Source organism: Periplaneta americana, chromosome 7, assembly GCF_040183065.1.
Source record: "Periplaneta americana isolate PAMFEO1 chromosome 7, P.americana_PAMFEO1_priV1, whole genome shotgun sequence".
Classification (NCBI taxonomy): Eukaryota; Metazoa; Arthropoda; class Insecta; order Blattodea; family Blattidae; genus Periplaneta; species Periplaneta americana.
Window position 1 is genome coordinate 112,031,127 of NC_091123.1, and position 22,964 is coordinate 112,054,090.

Sequence of the window (22,964 nt, forward strand, 5' to 3'; positions counted from 1 at the left end):
TGCAGAATTTTCACAATATGGTAATTACTCATGTATGCGCTAATGAAAATTCATCTGAAATTTTGGAAACAAGATACCAACAACAGTTTAGCATTAATATATGGGCTGGAATAATTGGTGATAGATTAATCGGTGCTTTTTTACCTGGAACATTTACAGGATAATCATACTGTGAATATTTAACTGCACATTTAAAGGTTTTGCTGGAAAAAGTTCCACTACACTTAATTCACTATTACTGTATATGATTGATGGAGCACAGCCTCATTTTCCTCTTGCTGCTAGAACGATTCTAAGTCTAATAAATATGTCAGTCGTGAGAGATCACCATTCTGACCTGCTCGTTTTCCTGACCCCAATCCATTGGATTTTACTTATGATGACATTTAAAAACAAAACGTGATTACAGACATACTGAGAACATTGAAATTTTCGCCAGCATGTTGAAGAAATGTCAGCAGACACAGCAGACATCTGGAATGTAGGAGATAGTAAGAGTGCCCAAGATAAGGCACTCAGAAGCTTGTATAAGAACTCATTATGGCCATTTTGAGCACTGTATTATGCATGGACATTATAAACAAAGATGTAAAAGTAAAGTTGTAATAAGCAAACATGTACGAACTAAAATGCACCTGTAATTAAAAAATAAATCTAAACTGACTATATATTTACATGAACTTTTTTTGCTTGTTTTTAGGTTCTCTATCCATTTTCCCATGGTTCCTCACATATTATTTAATAAACAAATGTGTAATTTACCCAAAATACCACTAAAATTGGTTAAATCATTAAGTGTATCTTTGAAAGAAAAAATAAATAAATTCATTTACATCATCATCATCACCATCACCATCATCACCATTACCATCATCACCTCACCATCATGTAATAGAAAATAGACCCTCATTAATCTATTTGTCTCTCTTGTCAATGTTTTCTTGGTCTTCCCATATTTCTGCTTTCATTTGGAACATGTAACAGAATTTATTTAGGTAGTTAATCAGATGGGGCCCATTCTCTCAACATGTTCCTTTCATTGAACTCAAAAAACTGCTATATAAATAATGTTCATGTTGGTTTAAGCTCATATTAAAGAACGAGGTATCATTACCTATTACAGTTAAACAATTATAATTGTCGTTCTCTTATTAGAATTTATGAATGGAAATTGCAGTGTAAAAAGGAAAAATTAATTTTGGACATTTGATATTTAATCCAAAGAGATAATCATCAACAAGACCTGGATTTTGAGGATCTACAAAATTCCAAAAACTGATGTATAAAATAAATTTAAAATCGTGAAAAATTGCCTATAATTCACAAAAACTATCCAAAAAGTTTAACAAACACGCTATTTACTCATTTGCCTTTTTTTAAAATGGTGAGTACTTAACTTTCTGTCATTTACCCAAGCATTCCCATCTATGAACGATGAACCAAAACTGTAGTTCTCTTTGTCGCTGAAGGCATTACCCTTGGTGCACTGGGAGGTGGACTACATAGTACCGCATGATGATGATGACGATGATTAATGGAGCAATGGTAAAATGCAAGCACGGTAGGGAAAATGGGAATACACCGTGAAAACATATAACCAAGCACAACCATATTTGTCCATCACAAATTTCATTTGGACCTGCTGGGATCCAAACCCAGGTTACATACCGACTCTGTAGCTGTTCGTATAATGGTGCGCCTATTTTGTTTATTTACTTACTCATTAATTCATTGTAAAGTAAGATACTCAATTGTACGTTTTTTCACATCTTTGATCTCAGTATATAAATCCAATAATGTGATACTTGTGTTCTAACTTTCAGTGCTATTTGCGTATTTATATGAAAACATTTTTGTAATTTTATGTAGTGCTGCAGTGAACTATACAAGAGTGGCTGAAATAGTGTGTGCTTTGTAAAAACTTTCTTCAGAAAAATTTACTCTGAATTTCTGTTGCATATCATTTTCAAAGTGAACCCGTAAATATACATATATATACAGGGTGATTCACGAGGATTTACCGTCATTTACGGTGCTTATTTCTGAAGACATTCTGAGCAAAAAATGTCATATAAACATTTGTCCTAATCTCAATATTTTCAAAGTGACACTAATTTTATTCTTTAGTTTTAAGGGTAAAGTAATACTACAAATAGAGAATGAATTATTCAGAAGTATCAGTTCTTTAATTAGCTAGTGTTCTGAAGCTAAAAATGTGTTGTCAGTTGCTTTGTACAGATTTTGTTTTGCAATTTTTAACTAAAAATGACATCAATCTTACGCACTCATCACAAAAATTGTTACAAATCATATGACTTTAGGAACTTGGTTCTTTACAGTTTAATTATGCATCCTAATGTACAGTCTTGAAGAATTTACAAGAGTGGAGTGATTTGTAACAATTGTTATGATAAATACGTAAGAAAATGTAGGTACTGGTAATTTAGTAGTTAAAAGACGAAAAAAATTCTGTACGAAGCAACTATGGAATTCACAACACATTTTTAGCCTCAGAATGTTAGCTAAGTAAAAAAATGATACTCCTGAATAGTTCATTCTTTATCTACAGGATGTTTAAAAAATACGGGGCATAATTTCAGGTATGTATTTCCCACATGTAGACAATCAAAATAGTTCATTACAACATGTGTCCGGAAATGCTTTATTTCCGAGTTATGGCCTTCACAACATTGTAATTCACTGGAACGTTTTTCTTTCCGCAGGTCGTTGCCGTCAAAGGAGACATTAAGAGGGCACTCTGACAGTTCATTCCGAGGCGAAGGTTACATTCAGTGTTGTGTAGGCGTTAGACTGTGTGACATGTATTCAAATCAAAAGCTGGCAGAGGTACACTTCATGTACGGTAAGGAGGACGGCAATGCTGCGCTGGCTCGTCGTTTGTACCAGGAGAGGTACCCACAGCGACAATGTCCAGATCGGAAGACATTTGTACGTCTCCATTACCGTCTGTGTGAGTATGGAAAATTTAACTCTCCTGGTTTGGGAAGGGGACGACCAAGATCTACAACTCCAGAAGAACAGGAGGAGATTCTGGAGGCTGTGAACATGACTCCTTCTATCAGCACACGAAGAGTAGTGTTGCAAGTCAATGTTCCTCATACGACTGTCTGGAGACTGTTGAAAAGTATCAATTGTATCTTTATCATTTGCAATGTGTAGAGGCCCTGTCACCAGCAAATTACCCTGCACGAGTTAGGTTCTGTCAGTGGTTCTTGCAGCAGTGTGGTGTAAATCCTGCCTTAGTATTATTTACAGATGAAGCACAGTTCACACGAGATGGCATAACAAATTTCCACAATCAGCATGTATGGGCATATGAAAACCCACGTGCAACTGTTCCATCTCACCACCAGGTGCGTTCTCCCTCAACATGTGGGCCGGTATCATTGGTGATCGATTAGTTGGACCCCATGTACTTGTAAACAGACTTACGGGGCAGGCGTACACAAACTTCCTGGAAAACACCATACCTCATGTTTTAGAAGACACTCCACTGATCAATCGTCAACACATTCACTTCTTGCATGACGGCGCTCCTTCACACTTCAGTCGTACGGCTCGCCGGTACTTGGATCGAAGGTTTCCTGATCGATGGATAGGTAGAGGTGGCCCAATTGCTTGGCCTCCATGCTCACCTGATCTGCCCTCTCGATTTCTACTTGTGGGGCCGATGGATATGTAGAGGTGGCCCAATTTCTTGGCCTCCACGCTCACCTGATCTGAACCCTCTCGATTTCTACTTGTGGGGCCATTTAAAATCATTGGTTTATTCGTCTCCGGTGCCTGATTTGGAATCCCTTCGGAATCGAATTGTGGCATGTTCTGAGGACATATGCAATACTCCTGGAGTTTGGGATCGTGTTCGCAGGTCAATGAGACATCGATGTGAGGTCTGTATTCAAGCAGGTGGTGGACATTTTGAACATCTTCTGTAATGACAACGACCTGCGGAAAGAAAAACGTTCCGGTGAATTTCAATGTTGTGAAGGCCATAACTTGGAAATGAAGCATTTCCAGACACATGTTGTAATGAACTATTTTGATTGTCTACATGTGGGAAATACATACCTGAAATTATGCCCCGTATTTCTTAAACACCCTGTATAATATTCTTTTACCCTTAAAACTCAAGAAAAATGGTATTTACAGACAATTTCAAATTAGTGTAACTCTGAAAATATTGAGATTAGGACATGTTTATATGACATTTCTTGCTTAGAATGTCTTCGGAAATAAGCTCCGTAAATGGCAATAAATCCTTGTGAATTACTCTGTGTGTGCATAAAAAAGACGCAATAGTTGCACAAAACTCAAAGAAAAAATGGCATAGTACGACTAAAAAGACTGGGCTCTATATGTAAATAAATTACAGTGTATTAAATTCGCTTATCAAAAATAAAATTATATTATAATTGAAATCTGGACCCATGTCATCAGTGTGTGGAGGTTTATCCTAACAATATCCATATACTGTACATGACTCGACTGCCCGCTACTGTAGTTATGTTGTCAGCCCACTTACTGCATATGCTTACAACTCTACTTCTCATAATATTTATAAGAGCTTAATCAGAGATTATCTTCTTCAGCAAATACATCAGTTTTGGCAGGTCTTCATTCCATTAAAGTTACGTTATTATCTCTAATAAATTTCACGTAGCAGTACCATATTGTATTTGTATTTATGACAATATACTAAATAATTTATTTATTGATGATATCTATATTATTAGTTAGTGACAAAGAAGTCTAAATTCATTACTTTATCTAAGTTGGATTTGCCAGCTTTACTTTAATGCCATGATACACGTCAGCCGATCTTTTCAATATTCGTAAAAATATGAAAGTACCAGTATTTATAAACTACTGCAAAATATTTATCATGGTGTTACACAAATTTCATGCAAAAAAAAAGTAATAAAAATAAATCAACACATCTACCTTTTGCTGTGGGAACATTAAAATGCACATTTATTGTTTTTCAGGTTAATTATTTTACTGAACAAGGAAACGGTCCAGGAATACAATGCTAAAAATGCTCAATGTACATACTTTGTGCCACAGCATCCTTACTTATTCGATCTCTTCCCTCCTTGTTCTCATCTTTCCATGCTTCATAAGAATATGGTATCAATGCACCGTTGCAATCCAGAAAAGACATAGTCAATATGCAACCTTTTAATCGGAATATTGTACCTGAAATTAAAATAATAAAATATTAAACTGAAATAATTTCCAATACAACTATTACTAAAACCTCAAAATGTCTTTATTTACAATTTCGAATACCTTTCACCACTAATTGGCTATAAAGAAAATGTATGATTTTATATCAATGCACTAATTTCTGAATAAAAAAGAGAAAATATCGGAGGATGCATAGATTAACTACACGGACTTAATTTTTCAGAATATTTTTCAGAAAGTTTTTATTTCAAGTTCACAATATTAATGTGTTTTATAACTTTATCATTTAACATCACTAATATTTAGAAATAATGTTTTCTTTTGTCAGCTGAACTCAAATTCTTTAAGTTAGATTAGATAATGTTAGATACTAAAACTGTATCCTGACCAATTGGCGAGACAATGACAGGCTGCGTCATTCTACTTTCCCCTGGTGGAGGTACGCTGATCATGACGGTTAGCACCGAACCCAAGCTTGTGCCGACCCATAGAGTAGGAAAAGTTGATGGATCTATGAAGAAAGAAACACAGTATTAAGCATGCCCACATTGAAAGTAATACCAGTATGTAATGAGAACTGAAAAATTTGAAGTATATTTTACTGTCATATATTAAGATAATTTGGACAAATTCCAAATGTTCACTTTACTAGAATAAACATAATTAATTTATGAGGCACTGCAGCAACTCAACACTATTTTTGGATAGCTAGAATTTATATATTTAAGTATATAGTAATTTGACAGTTTAAACGCTACACATTATCGCGTTGTGAAGAGTAGATACCATAATATAATGCTTGCTGATGCTTGTCATCAATACGTCAGAAACGAGACTGGATGCGACTCACAACTTACATACTTTGAAAGGTTTAAAGAGAAGGAAAGCATTATGCTTCTGTGTCTCTCTGTCTCCCATTTTCTTTCCAGCAAGTATAGTCGGAAGCTAACATCTTCATCAAATTCATCCCGAGTGAAACATTATACAGTATAAATACAAAATAACGATTCATTTTTATACAAATAAAAAAAGCTTTCTTTTAAAAATGAAAAGATAAGCAATGTTTCCACCACATCAATGGACGCTACATCCCTGAACATGACATTTGCTTGCAATTTCTTTGCAGGGATGGATAGGCTGCTTGGAGGAACGTAACAAAAGACCCAACATATAGCATTTGTTGTAGCTCCCGTCATTTATGGAATAAATGCGAGGAGACAAAATAAGTTAACATAAGTCAACGAAACATATGTCTGCCTACATAAAATACATGAGGGACAAAAATTTTCACATGGGCACAGAGTTACTGTCTTACTTTGACTGAGATAATGAGATTTGTAGAGTTGTCAACTTCTTTTTAAAAAAATACGAGAGACAAAGAAATTCATAAAATATCACATGGAAAATTGACAAATTGTTCAGTTCAGTTAGTAAAGATAACTTTGGTAATCATCATCAAACAGTCAAGGATCTAGGCCTAGGGCCTTGTTTCAGTCACTTTTGGTAATTAGGCTTAAATGAAGAGTATTTTGAGACAATTTTTGTGTCAAGTAATAGTTCCTCATTATTTCTAACGAACTGTAAAAATTCTCTGCATGTGAATAGTTGAAGTTGACTACAATTTGCAGTCCTGATTTGATTAAATGTGTCGTGTTCCTGTTTCGAACATGTGTCCACTTAGCTACTCTTCATGAGAGAAAGCACTCTATCTGTATGGAAATTACTACCTAGTATGCGTAGAATAAAACTCTCACCTGTTTTTCCAAATTTGTAACTAACAATATTTGAATTTAAATTTATGAACACTGAAACCCACTTTTGACAAGCATTACCTTCTATAGAGACTGCACATTTCAATATACCTCTGGAACAACAAAATGCACCTTAATTTATACGAGGGTTGTTAATAAAGTAGTGGCAACATAGACAGTACGACCATATTATTGAACTTACATGGAAAATGCATTTACATCCTTTCAATATAATCACCAGTGTATTCCTGTATCTTTTGCCAAATCTGTGGTAACCGTTGAATGCCATTAGCTAGGTTGTTTCTATTGATCTCTCTGATGGACTTCCCTATTGCATGAAGCACTGATGCAATATCTAGAAATCTCTTACCTCTAAGTGATCCTTTCAACTGTGGGAACAAGGACTCATGTCAGGAGAATACGGAGGATGTTCCAATACTTACCAATCCCATCTCTGTAGCAATTCAGCCATTGCTCCTGCGACATGACGAGCATTATCATGCAAGATGAAAGGTGGATTGTCTCTCAGGAAATGTGGATGTTTGCGCCACATAGCAGGACGTAGATTGAGTTCGAGAAAATGTTGGTAGTATGCTGCATTGACATTTTGGTCTTGAGGTACGGTATGGCTAATGATAACACCTTCATTGTCATATGCCACTATAAGCATGACTTTCATTGTAGAGGGTTCATATCGCACTTTTTTTGGACGTAGTGATCTTTTGTGGTGCCATTCATTAGACTGACACTTTAGTTCAGGTTCGTATGCCCGTGCCCATGTCTCGTCAATGGCAACAATACATTGCAGGAATACGTCCCCTTTGTTGTGGTATCTCTGTAGGTGGAGTTGAACTATTGCATATGGGTGCCATTTCTGTGCTTCTGTCACGTTATGAGAACCCAGAGTGCTGCAATTTTTCTCATGTGAAGGTTTTTCTTCAGGATGTGCCACACAGTTTGATGACCGAGTCCAACCTCAATGGATAATTCTCGTACATCCAGTGATGGTCAACAGCAAGGAGACCTCGCACTAACTCAACTCATTCATCACAAGTGGACGGACGATCTGTGCGAGCCACATGTGTCGTCTCATTCCAACCCGTACGAAATGCAGAGACTCATCTTGCAACCATCCGATATGGTAGTGCATCGTAGCCACAAGCTTCAAGTAACACTTTATGACATTAGCGTGCATTTCTATTATGGGCTACCTCGATTTTTATTCACGATCGCTGCTCATTCAATACATCGACATTATATCCAACTACGAGTCCACACCTGTGGATTAACGGTTAGCTCGTCTGGCCGCGAAACCAGGTGACCTGGGTTCGATTCCCGGTCGGGGCAAGTTGCCTGGTTGAGGTTTTTTCCTGAGTTTTCCCTCAACCCAATATGAGCAAAATGCTGGGTAACTTTCGGTGCTGGACCCCGGACTCATTTCACCGGCATTATCACCTTCATCTCATTCAGACGCTAAATAACCTAAAATGTTGATAAAGCGTCGTAAAATAACATACCAAAAAAATCCAACTACGATCACCAGTTGTCTCGTATCGCATGTGAATGCTCAAGATCCATTCCCGGCAGTGTTCCCACTACTTTATTTACAACTCATGTATAAAAAAAGTTTTTGAAAAAAAAAAAAATTACATTATGCAAAAATAAGGCAGAAAAATGTTCGAAGAGAAGAAACATACAGGAACTGGAAGACTGCTAAAAATTAGAGCCAAATATGAGAGGGTCGGTAACCCTAACTGAAACCCATTTCTGGCACATTCCAATGCATCTCTGCAACAACAAAATGCATTGCATTCACAATATGTACAGGTTGATTCACGAGGATTTACCGTCACTTAGGGGGGTTACTTCTGAAGACATTTTGAGCAAAAATGTCATATAAACATAAGTCGTACTCTAAATATTTTCAGAGTTACACTAATTTGAAGTTGTTTGTAAAATGCTTTTTCATTAGTTTGAAGGATAAAAAAGAATATTAAAAATAGAGAATGAACCATTCAGAAGTATCATTTCTTTAATTGGCAAGTATTCTGACGCTAAAAATGTGCTGTGAACTCCTTAGTTGCTTCATACAGATAATATATATATATATATATATATATATATATATATATATATATATATTCAATTTTTAATTATAAAATGTCATTATTCTTACGCACTTATCACAACAATTATTACAAATCACACCATTTGCACCGACTTGATTCTTTGCAGTTCAATTTTGTATCCTAATTCACAGTCTTAAGGAGTTTACAACACATTTTAAATATTCCGCCTTGTGTTTCGATACACTTGGCCGCACACTTGTGAAGAGCACTGCTTGCTCTACATAACTGCATAGGCTATCTTTGTTTTCCGTAGCGGCAGGCATGATGCGCGCAAATAATTGCTCACGTGTTTGTGACCTTTTTTGGTAGACGAGATACTTCATCCCCACTTTCAATAGTCCAATGGTGACAGATTTGGCGATCTAGAAAATCAGGGGTGAAAGCCGCCTCGTCCTACCCACCTCCTAGGGAAATGTACATTTAAGTGTTCCACCACTGCGCGGTTGAAGTGAGGAGATGCTCCATCGTGCTGGAATACCATACGACGTCTCACTGCCAAAGGAACATCAAGTAACTGCGGCAGTTCTTATAAAAATTGCAGATAAATCGCACCAGTCAGTCATCCCGGAAAAATGAACGGCCCGATCAGCTGATCGTGAAGAACACCACACCACACATTGATGCCGAAACGGTGTTGAAAATTTGTTTCCATTGTAGGATGGGGATTAATTTCTGCCCAAACACGCGAATTACGTGTATTGTTTGTGTCGTCCCGCGTGAACTGTGCCACGTCGCTAAAAAAATGTAGCGGTACAACTGCTGATTTTCATTCAACCAGTTGCAGAACTCCAATCGACGGGCAGGATCTCCAAATTGTAGTTGTTGTACTTGTTGGAGGTGGTAAGGATACAATCTGTTTGCATTAAGTGTCCTCCACACCACCGATTGTGTAACTCCAAGTCATCTGGCTAGACGTCGTGTACTTGCAGGTGGACTGTGCTGGACAACGTCGAGAATATTCTCCACTTCAACTACGTGATATTCAACATTACGCTTGCTGTGGATTGTAACACTCGGAAGTGAACCGGTTTCCCGTAAACTGCTGAAAGTCTTAGAATTGTTCTAGGATTAGGAATCCTGCAGTTAGGGTACCGCCTGTAATATTCAGCTGAACCAGCATTAAAATTATTTTAACACACTCTCAAAATAAACACCATATCGATGTATTCCTCTGTAGAAAATGTACGCGGCATTACAACACAATATTCGCAATCAAGAACCAAAGGCAACAATCTGACTGAATGAGCACGAACCCCGTCAGTGAAACAGCTGCTGACACGCTATTGCGCGAGCACACTGGCCAAGGTCACACGTTGTTCAGAGCAATGGGTTCCAATAATAAAGCGTAACTCTGTAAATATAGAGAATAGGATCCATGTTTATATGACTTTTTTGCTCAAAATGTCTTCAGAAATAAGCTCCATAAGTGATGGTAAATCCTCGTGAATATATATATAACACACACGAGCGCGCGCACGCACGCACGCACGCACACACACACACAAAAAATGGGTGTCTGAAAAAAATTGCATTATGCAAAAATAAGAAAAATATTCCAAGAGAAGGAAAATGTGGGAGCTGGGATACTTAAAAATTAGGGCCAAATACGAGAAATTCCAGTAAATACAGGAGGGTTAGCAATCCTAGGTATATAAGAAACAAAGGTATTTGGAGTTGGGTTGGATTGGTTTACAGCTTTCATAGTGATGTACTACAATTTTAGAGTTTTTTTTTTTTTAATTATTTAAGTAAGTTTTTTTTCTGCCATGTATTGTGTGTGCAGGATCGAAGATTCACCAAATTCATTATTACACATATATAAGAAATGTCAATGTAACGATACATGTATGAAAGGCTATAATACAACAAATTTTGAACTATTCTACAAGTAGAGTCAACTTACCAGATTTCTTAGTATAAGAGTCAGCAAATGCCAGGCACTGTATTGCTTCAGAACTTATATTTTCTAAACTGGACATACTAGAACTTCTGGACCTTGAAAATGAACTGTCGAGTTTATCTAATTCAAATTAAAAAAACGAAAAAAAGAAAAAAGACAAATGTATTAGTAAAATGAATTAGTATATTCACTTACGTTTATCAATGCCTATTTTATCATGCACGTTAATTTATTGCAAAAGCATGAATTTGACAAATAAGTAGTTCTACTTTACACATACTTTACTCTAATTAATTTTATATGCATGTAGCATATTATGCTACTAAGTCAATCTGTACTAACCTAAACTAACTAATTGATGATATACTTTAATTCACAGAAAGGTTCCTGCATAACACAAATTGTAAGAATCTTGCTATCATTAAATGAACCATGCCAATACGTACATGTAATAGGTACACAGGTACAATAGGTTCAGTTAACGTAGCAGGAACTTCCAATCTTATTTAATGAAGGCCTTTTCTGTGAACTGCAACTAATTTGTCAAAAGTTTTATAATAATAGTTAATTTTCTTTAAATTTAAGAAGCTAAGCTTAAAAACAGATATTTACTACATGCCAAGAACAATGCTTACAGATGTTTTTCACAATTTAAATTTTAGATTCATATTTTAACTCACTGCAATATACTTGTGGCACAAAAATGATTCGTAAATATTAATATTTGAAAATTATATTGCCACAATTAGAAATAATAATTTTAAGAAACACTGTTATATTTATTGTGATGCTCTTTGCAAAGCATATTGCAAGTTTTATATATATGATTGTAAAAGACATAACTTTCGGTAGTAAATATTATCTAAAAGCAACATTATGAAAACTTAAAACAGTAATATACAGTATATATTACATTAGCACAAAGAATAAGTATAATACAACAGAAAAAAATTCAGTGGAGAATTTGTTTCTTATATCTAAAAATCCATATATGAAATTTTAAAAAGTATAAGAATATTATATGATCTTCCTAAAAAAAAATAATAGCTTGCACACTTAACTTCCTTTTGTGCATACATAATCCAAAGTGCATCACAACATGTATTGCTCAACTCCATCACAAGCATTCGACAAGCATCACCACCAAATAGCAGGGATAAGCAGTAGCGACCACGGGCAAACAGCAAAATCTTTCGGCGTTTCCAATGACAGCAGTAGAAGCTTAGCCCAAGATTATTTTACAGGGAACATTTTCTATAAAACTGTCTAGTCACAGACTAGTTTAACCTAAAGAAGAGGAGCTACATGAATAGTAATTAAAAACATGATAAATAATAATGCAAATTAATTTGATCAGCACCTGAAAAGTCTATTATCAAGTTTCTTTATTTATAATATTGTAATAATATACAGTAGTCAAGAAAAAACTTTATATATGGTACAGAATGAACCGTAAGTAATGTCAGTCATTTGAGGAAGTTATTCTTTGAGATATTTAAAAAAAAAAAAGTTGAATACAATTTTGCTTGTTTTTGCTTCCTTTTTGAGATAAAAATTGTTTTATATTAAATATTTTATAGCGTGTTTTGGGAAATCCATTGATGTAATTCCCAATATGCTCAGTCAATTTAAGACAGCAGTGTATTATGATAATAATGATTGGAAGAATATTAATTTTGTTCTTTAAATGTGCAGAAATTTGATCCAAACAAATGTTACATTGTAAAATTCCTTTGCAAAACAAAAAGTTACATTTTTCGGATCAAACTTCTGCACATTTAAAGAACAAAACTAAAATAACTTACTTTCAATAATTTATTATTATTATAATACACTGCTCTCTTAAATTGACTAAGCATATTGGGAATTAATTCAATGGGTTTCTCAAAATACACTACGAAATGTCTCATATAAAAATTTTTTATCTCGAAAAGGAAGGAAAAACGAGCAAAACTGTATTAAACTTTTTTGTTTAAAATATCTCAAAGAATAACCCCCTGAAATTAATGACATTACTTACGGTTCACTCTATATATCTGTTACATAAAAAATACAACCATCATTTTTACAACAAAATATATGCGAAATAAATAAAAGTAATGCAAAAGACAGCACAATGAAATTAAATATGTGATTTTCCTCACTTCGTAAGTGTAAGCATTGTGTAAGTCATTAACTAAATATTTTAATTATATTGATTTCATGTAGATTCTCTTCCGCTTAATAACTAATGTGTACCATTATAAGCAAGAGCATAACTCTGACTGAAGCTTCAATAATTTTACTGCTAAACGCTGCCAAAGCAATTACTCTTATGCTTGTATAGCAACAGTTAGTTTCTGGTGAAGGTCTGTTATTTGACTTTAACTTAATATAAAATAAACCTGAACCTGGGGTTAAAGTCTTCAAAACAATAACACAATTTAAAGTAACTTTCAACATTATACAATTCCTTTAACTTAATTAAACTAATTAATGTTGAAATGATGTAATCTGGAAATTATTAAATTTTCCTCTCAAAGCTAATAAAGAAACTGGGAAAAACTTAATAGTGCTAAATAGTAAACCTACTTAAGAATAAATTGCAATTATATTCAGCTATTGCTCAAACAGACCATAAATCATCCATGCTGTGTTAGTGTATTTTAATGGAATACAGCCAAAAGAGGGCCATGTAATGTTCTAGTCTGAACCATTATCCATTAATAGCGTCTAATTTAGATTATTAAAACCAGAGATACCGGTACTTTGAAGAAGATTAAAATGAAACAGCTAACCATCTGAAATGACTAAAAAATATGGGAGAAACAAATTATTATATTGCTATTGTAAAATGTGTTTGATATAATATGAAGAAAAGTTTAGCTTGCATTGAATAAATACAGGACCATATCGGAAAGAAAAAAAAAGCTTGTTTTATACTGTTTGTGTTAAAAGGCCTTACATTGAAGATGATTTCACTGATTTTGCTTCAGGTACCTAAATAAAACAGTTCCTCTTAATCTATCTTAATCCAGAATTAAAATTGCTTTGTACTTGTATGATTAATGACCAAAGGGATGTCAAATGAGTTAAAGTATAGTACATCTTGTATACCATATAATTTTATAACTATAAATGTGTCTGTAGCTTTTAGCTCATATATTTATACAAATACACGATTCGAAACATTACCGTATATATATTTTCGGACTGTAGGATCTATTCCATTCTGTTAAGTACAAATATTTGGTTATTTAAAACAAATTACTTTAAAAATGAATTACGCACAAATATATTTTTAAGAGGTGATACTTTTTGAAAAAAAATGTACAGTCTCTTCATCGTTTACAAGTAATGAGTAGGCTACATGCCATGATCAGTATAACATAATTTCTTAGAAGATCTTTGTTTTGTAAATAGCCTAATTCTACCGAAAATAATGAAACAATATATAGGATATTATTTCAAGACAGAAGTATTAAGAAGCTAGGCAAATTTACTTTTAATCTACGTTAATTATTTATATTCTTTCTTGATATGAAATAAATTTTAGAAATGAATCTACAGCAGCATTAACTCTTCAAAAATTCTCAAAATCACGGTCATATACAAAATAAGAAGTAAAGATCTAGGCTACAATTAGAAGAAAAGTTCAAATACCTGAGTAGGCCCACCAATCACTTCATGTTAATGTTAATAAATGAACTGGAATAAACTTGAAGAAACTATTAAGAAACACTTTTGGTAAAATAATTTAATTTTTTTAAAATATAGCCTAGCATACTCAAATCAAACATTAGAGCATAAGAAATTTAAAGAACTTTCAATGCAACATTTATCAGGACCATCATTAACATCTCTTATTTCAGAGTTCACATTAGTTAATACTAATAAAGTTGCTTGCTGCGTTAATATATAATATTGAGCTTCAGTGTATGGTAAGTCTTAGATTAGGTGTTACCTATTTATAGAATGATTAACTCGTACCGTACTGGTACTAAAACATTTAGTTTTCAATGTGCCAAGAAATCCATCACATTAATTTTATTATACTGCGTTTGTTGTCTATATATTTCACTGAAAAATGTGATATTTTATTTCTTGATTGTTTGTATAATACCTTTATATTCGTATTTTAAACGTGAAAAGTATATTATCTCATCCACCATGTCAACAAAATGGGACTTCATTTCTATTATCAAAATTAAACAAGAGTTATTCAGTTCTTGTTGTCCTGTGAAATGGGGAAATTGTGTTTCTCTCTTTTTTTTTTATTGCTAGTTTACATATTGTTATTGAATTACAAATATTGTATTTAGCAGATGAAATGGACATATTTTTATGATAATTATTAGGAAAACAAAATGAAGAGAAATGTAAGTGAAGTATTAAAAAAAGAGGATTCTTATACGAAGACGAATTCACTGAAAAATGTGATATTTTATTTCTTGATTGTTTGTATAATTCCTTTATATTCGTATTTTAAGCATGAAAGGTATATTATCTCATCCGCCATGTTAACAAAATGGGACTTCATTTCTACTACCAAAATTAAACAAGAGTTATTCAGTTCTTGTTGTCCTGTGAAATGGGGAAGTTGTGTTTCTCTTTTTTTTTTTATTGCTAGTTTACATATTGGTATTGAATTACAAATATTTTATTTAGTTGATGAAATGAACATATTTTTACGATAATTATTAGGAAAACAAAATGAAGAGAAATGTAAGTGAAGTATTAAAAAAATGAGGATTCTTGTGATGCATACATTTTAAAGCTTTTAATTTGTGACAAAAACTAATACTAGCAACAATATTATTTTTTCTCCTCCGGTAGAGTTCAAATGTCGGTATTATAATGAATTACCTGCATTTTTTTCGATAAGAAAACTGAAAAATAATTTGTTATGCACATATTGAACTGATGATTGTAAAGAATAATGTTGAATTAGCACATCTAGCAATTTAAAAGAGATGAATTACACCTTTTTCATAATACCAATTTGTAATTTTTTGTAGGATGATATTTTGAAAGCTAATATAAATGAAGTGATAAACAAAACTACAGTGCAGAAGATGTCACGTGATAAATAATTCTGTTATCTTGTGTTTTTCAATTTAGGCTATCTGCCAGTGACAATTAATTATATATCACATCGTGGCAAAACGAATTTCTTCTATTCAGCTGACTAGTAGCACTAGTACTGAAGAGTTTCAGAAGAGCTATACACTATACTCAGTATGGTTGTAGTTCACCAATGAAATTTGGTACCGGTACTATGGTATTTAGCAATATTTATGAGTCTTGTGTTACCGACAAAAATTTACGAAAAAACAACTAAAACTTATGCATAGGGTATGTCATTAGCTTATACTCGATATTATTAATAACAGTAACAGTTAAATTTAATATAAAGAAGTCTGTTGAAATATAAGACTTTCTTTTATCTTACTTTTACACGTTACTTAATCTATTTCAAATTAAGTATTGTAATTATTAGACTATCAACTAAATAAAAGCTAATTAATGAACTATAAAAGCTAGCATAATATATCCTTCGTAGCAAAATTGGCAACATGCAAAATTTTTAACAACCTAAATATATATGAAACTAATAATAAACACTTTAATAATTATTAACGGTAACTACTAAAAAGTTAAAATTATTTTACATACAATAGTTCTAGATACTTCCATGTTATTTTATGTGAAAATAACGAAAATGTAATTTTCACTATAACTGACAATATTTCCAAGTTTTCAATGAAGGAGATATGTCTAGTATTATTATCTATTATTTAATAAAGTTGTCCAAATCCATCAATTGTTTTATTTCCTTCAGACTCTTCAGAGAACTGTTAGAAAATCTGTTATATTATAGTTTATAAATAAAATACCGCACATCATACTCAAGGAAGCAGATAAATAAGAGTTACACAACTTAATACATCATTAAAAAAATTAAATATGTTTAGTATAACAACGCATTGATGGCCTTGTACAATTTTATTAAACAATCATGAGGTAATTATGTTAAAAGCGTGTTAAAATTAGTGTAATTATGTGGGCTGTTGTTATTTTAGGGTTCCAAGAGTGTATTATTAGTACTGTATGTTTGTTTCATTATTAATTTAATAGCAGTAACACTTGAGGTACGATATGAGTATGTACATTTATCTGTTAGCTTCATGAATTTATATAATAATGGAGTACAGTTTGGTTAGTCATGGATTTGTTCTATTTACTGTGAGGAATTTTTCATATTCTGCTATTTTCATCATTAACTTTCACGCTAACTCTAGAACTCACCCAACCCCCAACCTCTTACTAGATATGGCACTGGAAACTCTCTCTGTAATAATTATTATTACTTTTTTAGACAAAGTCCTTAAGCTTTGTTTCCCTCCAATCTAAAAGTAGATCTTAACTGAACTGAAAATTTTTTGGTAGGTTAAGAGTCACGTGATCACGAACAGGTTCATTTCTTCTTACGAGTGCTTTCCTCTAGACTAGAACTTCAATGAACTAAGGTAATCTAAATGTAACTGACGCCTGATTGTTAAGTTTTCCATCTGAATTTTAGATGGAAAAAATTACGATGGGAATCGTTTTTTTTTTAAATTCAGTTTTCAATTCGTTTTTTTAAATTCAGTTTTAAGTTCTGGTGTGAAGTGACGGTATTGTCCCACTCTAGTAAGCTTATAGTACACATTAGGTTTTGCATGCGTTATGTTTTTCCCAATATAAGTGGAAAGCGAAAACTTTCATGTACTGAAGAAAAAAGTATAATAGATTTTGTTCACCAGAACTAACTTTTATATATAGTGGTTAACATGAAGAATACAGAAACATGAAAGAAATTCGGCGAGGAATTACGACGATCAGGAGATAAGATACACCTTCAAAATTAACTTAATCTTAATTAACTGAAGACCTCCCGGAAAAAGGATGTAACATTAAATTCTTGAAACATGTGATGTAGGTGAAGAAAGTAATTTTAAAGCATTTGTTTATGACAAATTATTGTGTTCTATGGCTGAATAAACTTGTATCCTTGTTTAGTCAAATGACTTTGATAGTAAATATAGGCCTAATGAAATTATTTGCCTTTCTCCTGAAACATGAATTACCGATACAGTTTTGTTGGTTACATCCTTATTCTGGGAAGGTCTTCAATCCTGTTAACTCTCTTTGACAGAAAGAATTAAACATTTTGGAACACGTGCAAAACAGTGCTGGTACCGGTAACACAACAGCATGGCAAGAACAACAATTTGCAGAATTATGTTCAGGAACTGTATTACCGTATTTATTAATTTGTGTAGGTACCAACAAGAAAACCAATTCCTTCAACTTTCATGCACCCTTGTCAACTTCTGTTCAGCCATCAGAGCAAATATGTCCTTTTCACTTCAGTTTTCTACGAAAGCATAACTGAAAATTGAATTTAAAGGTACAGTACTTAACACAGCATTTCCGTCTTAAGTTCTAGTTCAGTATTCAAACTGGAGAAAAACAAGCCTCTAGAATGTGATCATGACAATTTATTGTGCTTCACAATGAATAAGAAGAATTTTTAGCATACAAGGAGAGATTGAAAATTGCAATAACTTACAGTACCGGTATATAAAGAACTATCTAACCACCTGCAATATTGTAATAAAGTTCGGTGTCAGCTTATTAGCTATTTTGAGTCTCGACATGATATTTTTTTTTTTTTAATTTCATAAATAGTTAACCTATAACCTACAATCTATGACTGTGGTCCAAGTTTGTTAACTTATATAACACAATTTATATGGGATAAAAAAAAAGGTAAAGGTATCCCTGTAACATGTCATGAAGGCACTTGGGGGGCATGGAGGTAGAGCACCATGCTTTCCATGACCTCGGCACTAGAATGAGGTGGTGTGGTCGGCACCATGCTCTGATCGCCTTTTACCCCCGGGAAGGACCCTGTACTCAATTTTATAGGAGCTGAGTGAACCTCAGTCTGGCAACGAGAAAAAAATCCTGTCACCACCTGGGATCGAACCCCGGACCTTCCAGTCCGTAGCCAGCTGCTCTACCAACTGAGCTACCCGGCAGCCATTTATATCGGATATACTTAAAATTATGTATACTTTCATATGAAGCTTAACATATAATTCACGAGTACTTAAAGGCTTTTGAGTAGTTGTACTCAACGTTTTGAGCTAGGTTCAGGGTACCGAAATGCAACAAGTTACGAACGCATGGACGACTGTATTGTGTAGATCAAGGGTAATGGAAAATGGAGGGTACAGTTACTTCTTCCCTTAACATATAAACATTCAGTCACAGTACGTCACAAAATAAATGTTTACGTTCACAAATATAATAGGCTATAGGTCTATACAGCGCATTTCTAGTACAGAAAATAATTTCCTAACATTACACGTTTCAATTTACATTATACTATACATGTTTCAATAATATAAAATGATCATTTCTGAATGTGAGAAGAAAAGGAAAAATATATAGTACATAAAATGGATTTCTTCACAATCCATTGCACTGAATTACAAGGAACTTTCGTAATGTATCAAGAGGAAAGCATCTTCTATTTTCACTGGAAATAAGTAAGGTATTCTTTTTTTTTTTTTTTTTTTTTTCAAGAAACGCATTGAAATATGTATTTTGACCTTGTTTAAAGGGATGTTGGTATGTACCAACATTAGGCTACTCACAAATCTCGATGGAATTCTGTTTGATTTTCTATATCTGATTTTGATGTTGAAGTTCTGTTCTGACTGTGTAATTTAATATTCTCCATGTGCCTTTTGCTATTACACTGTTTTTCAAAGAACTGCGTTCTGTCTGTCCTTATTATCTTTTTTGCACAACTTGCAAAATGCAGAGTCATTTCCTTTACTAAGAAAATATTTCTTTTCGAACTTCTCTATAAGATTGTACTGAAGGGAATGCTTGGTGCTCTTAATTTTCGACATGTTGCCCAGTACTGTGAATTATATTTTTTATTTTACTTGGTTATTTACAGTAACGACACTGTATCAATTACGAGGTTATTTAGTGTCGATGGGACTGGTGATAGCGAGATGGTATTTGGCGAGATGAGGTAGAGGATTCCCCATAGATTACCTGACATTTGCCTTACGGTTGGGGAAAACCTCGGAAAAAACCCAACCAGGTAATCAGCCCAAGCGGGAATCGAACCCACGCCCGAATGCAACTATGGATCAGCAGGCAAGCGCCTTAGCCGATAGAGCTACACCAGTGGCTCTGTTAATTATAAAACATCGAAATTAACACTAAAACAAATAGGATACATAAATAATTAAATTAATTAATTAAATAAGATAAAATATACTTGTTTGCTCACAGGATCTCAAATATGTATGGGATCGCATGGACTCATGACAAGCAGCAATAAGAAAGACGGCAATGAACTTTGTTACGAAATCAACTGTACTCTCGCAGTGCCATCCCAATCCACAGGTCATGACGTCATTTACACTCCATGCGTTCCAAACTCCAGTCTGGTGACTCGGTGACCCTAGACTGAAGACTGTAATAAATCCAATATTTAAGGTTCTCCCTTCCCCTGTCTTCCCTCATGATGAACTCGATATGTAGTTGTGAAACGCTGAATATCTCTACAACTAGGATACAGCACAGATACTCAAAACTCTCACACCACGTTCTACATAGTGAAAGACTGGAGTTATATTCAAGTAGCATTTTTGTTCGATATTTGGAATGAAAATTGTCATGGTTTTCAAGAAAACTATCAAAACTATTACAAAATTATTTACCTAGAAAATTAGTGAACATATTTGAAATGCTTTAACCATTACTACGAACAAGATAAACTGAAACACTGACCAAATACATGCCTAGCCTGTTACTGCTAGGTTTACCTGCTTGGTGTGTGTATGCAAGCGTATGCAAGTGTGTGCACATGTGTATGCATGTATCTGTATGATATGTGTGTGTGGTCTTTTAAGAAGACATGTTCAGCTTTGGAACCCTAAAAAGTACCACAGTTTAGCAAACATTCTGTAACAAATTAAATTTGAATGATAAGTGTTTAAAACACAGAAGAAAGAAATTAACATACTCCACTTATTTAAACTGCATAATATATACTACAGTACTTCTTACCTGGCATTTCTTTTGACACATAGGTACAATAAAAGTGAAAGTTATTATTAATGTGCACATTAATATAACCTCACTGATTTACTTGCACTGAAGGTATCAATTAAATAAATGAAATGAATTAATTGAACTTATGTAAGAAATAAAGTAAAATGCAATATTATTTCAAAGAAATATGTAACTTCAATTCTATGAAGGAGGAACATTTTTATGTACAAAGGTGGTTAAATTATTCATGCAGATATGAACATACAGAGATACCTTTTACTACAAGCAACTTTCACACTTTACAAAAATTCTCAATTTTTAAACAATCCAATAAACTTTTCAAATTCCATTTTTTTTTAATTTTGTATCATGACAGATATAAAATGAACTAAAATTTGTAAATTGATAAAGTTATTAATTAGATATGACCTTTTAAACAAATTCACTGTTTTAAGAACGTCTATACACTTACCGGTATGAAAAAGAATGGCAAAAGACTTTTTGTTATTCTATTCAGCATTTCAATAATGTAAAGTTATTTTCGATTCTTACATAAACAAGTGAACAAATCTATTATTAATATGCATGTAGGCCTAAATCAATTTATCGTCATTGTCATCATCATCGTCGTCGTCGTTGTCGTCATTTCATCATCATCATCATCATCATCATCATCATCATCATCATCATCATCATCCCTATTCTTGTTGTTTTATTAATAAGAAAAACGTCTTGTGTATCTTCAGTGCAATGAGCTATTCGGATAACTTTATGATTAGTATTCGCTCATTGCTTCAGTATTTTATAAGCAGTACTTTGGTGTATTTTACTCATTTGAAGAATTCCTATCCCGGTTTCTAATAAATCTGACATTCTTTTAGTCCTGAATTTTATTAATTATGCTAGTATCATTAACTTTTTCATTGTAACTTGTGTTGTAAAACAAGTACCTACCTATAGTATCTTAAGTAGTATGTAAAACTCTATTTCACAAATAGGTACTATTACATTTTATAATGTTTGATAACTGAATAAATATGAATATGTAAATTATCATTTATCATATTTTGAAGGAATCTTAGACATCACTTCTTTCTGCTTTATGATGTTAGGCCTATTTATTATCATATATAAATGACAAAAATACTCCATATGTTTCACTAGAGATATACAAATAGAAGAATACAATTACAGTAAACTACTTGATAAAGATTTTAGACTTGTCACTTCTCATATGGAAAGGTGTAATGACACAAGAAGAGAACCAGAACTAGTTCATATTGCCAATGTATTGAGGCGATAAAGTATCCAACATATGAATTTTAGCTGAATATGTTTTCTTACAGAAGAGGTTTGATTTCGAAAACTTTACATGATGCCATGGAGGCCAGTATACATTTGAACGATAAAAAATGTTCACATCTGGATGAAATATGATACCTATGTATTCATGTACAGTTTCCTTAAGTGGAATAAATTGTTAACTTCAATTTTTTGTCTCACTTTAGTTAATTCTTTATCATATTATTTAGAAGATAATATAAAAAAGAAAACTCTTATAAAAGAATACACACAGTAAAACTATGTTCAGAGAAATATCTTGTAAAAGAATAATGTGCATTACTGATGTCTGCCAGTTTATGGTATAACTCTTGTGGAAGTGGAAAGTGTTGTGCTGTTATGTGTAGTTATAAGTTTGTGTGTGATTTTCGTTTTAGGAAGTATCTGTAATGAGAGGAATCTCTGTAACAGAGGAGTACCCAACTGTTTAGGTTTAAAAACAGTAATAGACAGGTTAAAACTTTTGTTACCAGTGCTTACACATTATTACTGATAAGTATAAGAAATTAGAGAATATACTCAAATATG

At 33.2% G+C, this 22,964-nt stretch overlaps 1 protein-coding gene across 5 annotated transcripts in view; it reads right to left on the reverse strand.

Moving 5' to 3' along the window:
• Positions 1–22,964, reverse strand: part of Tomosyn (syntaxin-binding protein tomosyn) — a 461,514-nt gene that overhangs the window by 65,616 nt on the left and 372,934 nt on the right. For 4 of the 5 annotated variants that reach the window (XM_069831184.1, XM_069831185.1, XM_069831183.1 and 1 more), the window contains 3 exons: positions 10,992–11,108; positions 5,597–5,719; positions 5,074–5,217 (listed from right to left, as the gene is read on the reverse strand). In XM_069831184.1, coding sequence (XP_069687285.1) covers positions 5,074–5,217; positions 5,597–5,719; positions 10,992–11,108 — 384 coding nt within the window. The remainder of the gene's footprint in view (positions 1–5,073; positions 5,218–5,596; positions 5,720–10,991; positions 11,109–22,964) is intronic. The other variant, XM_069831182.1, reaches the window with a different exon arrangement.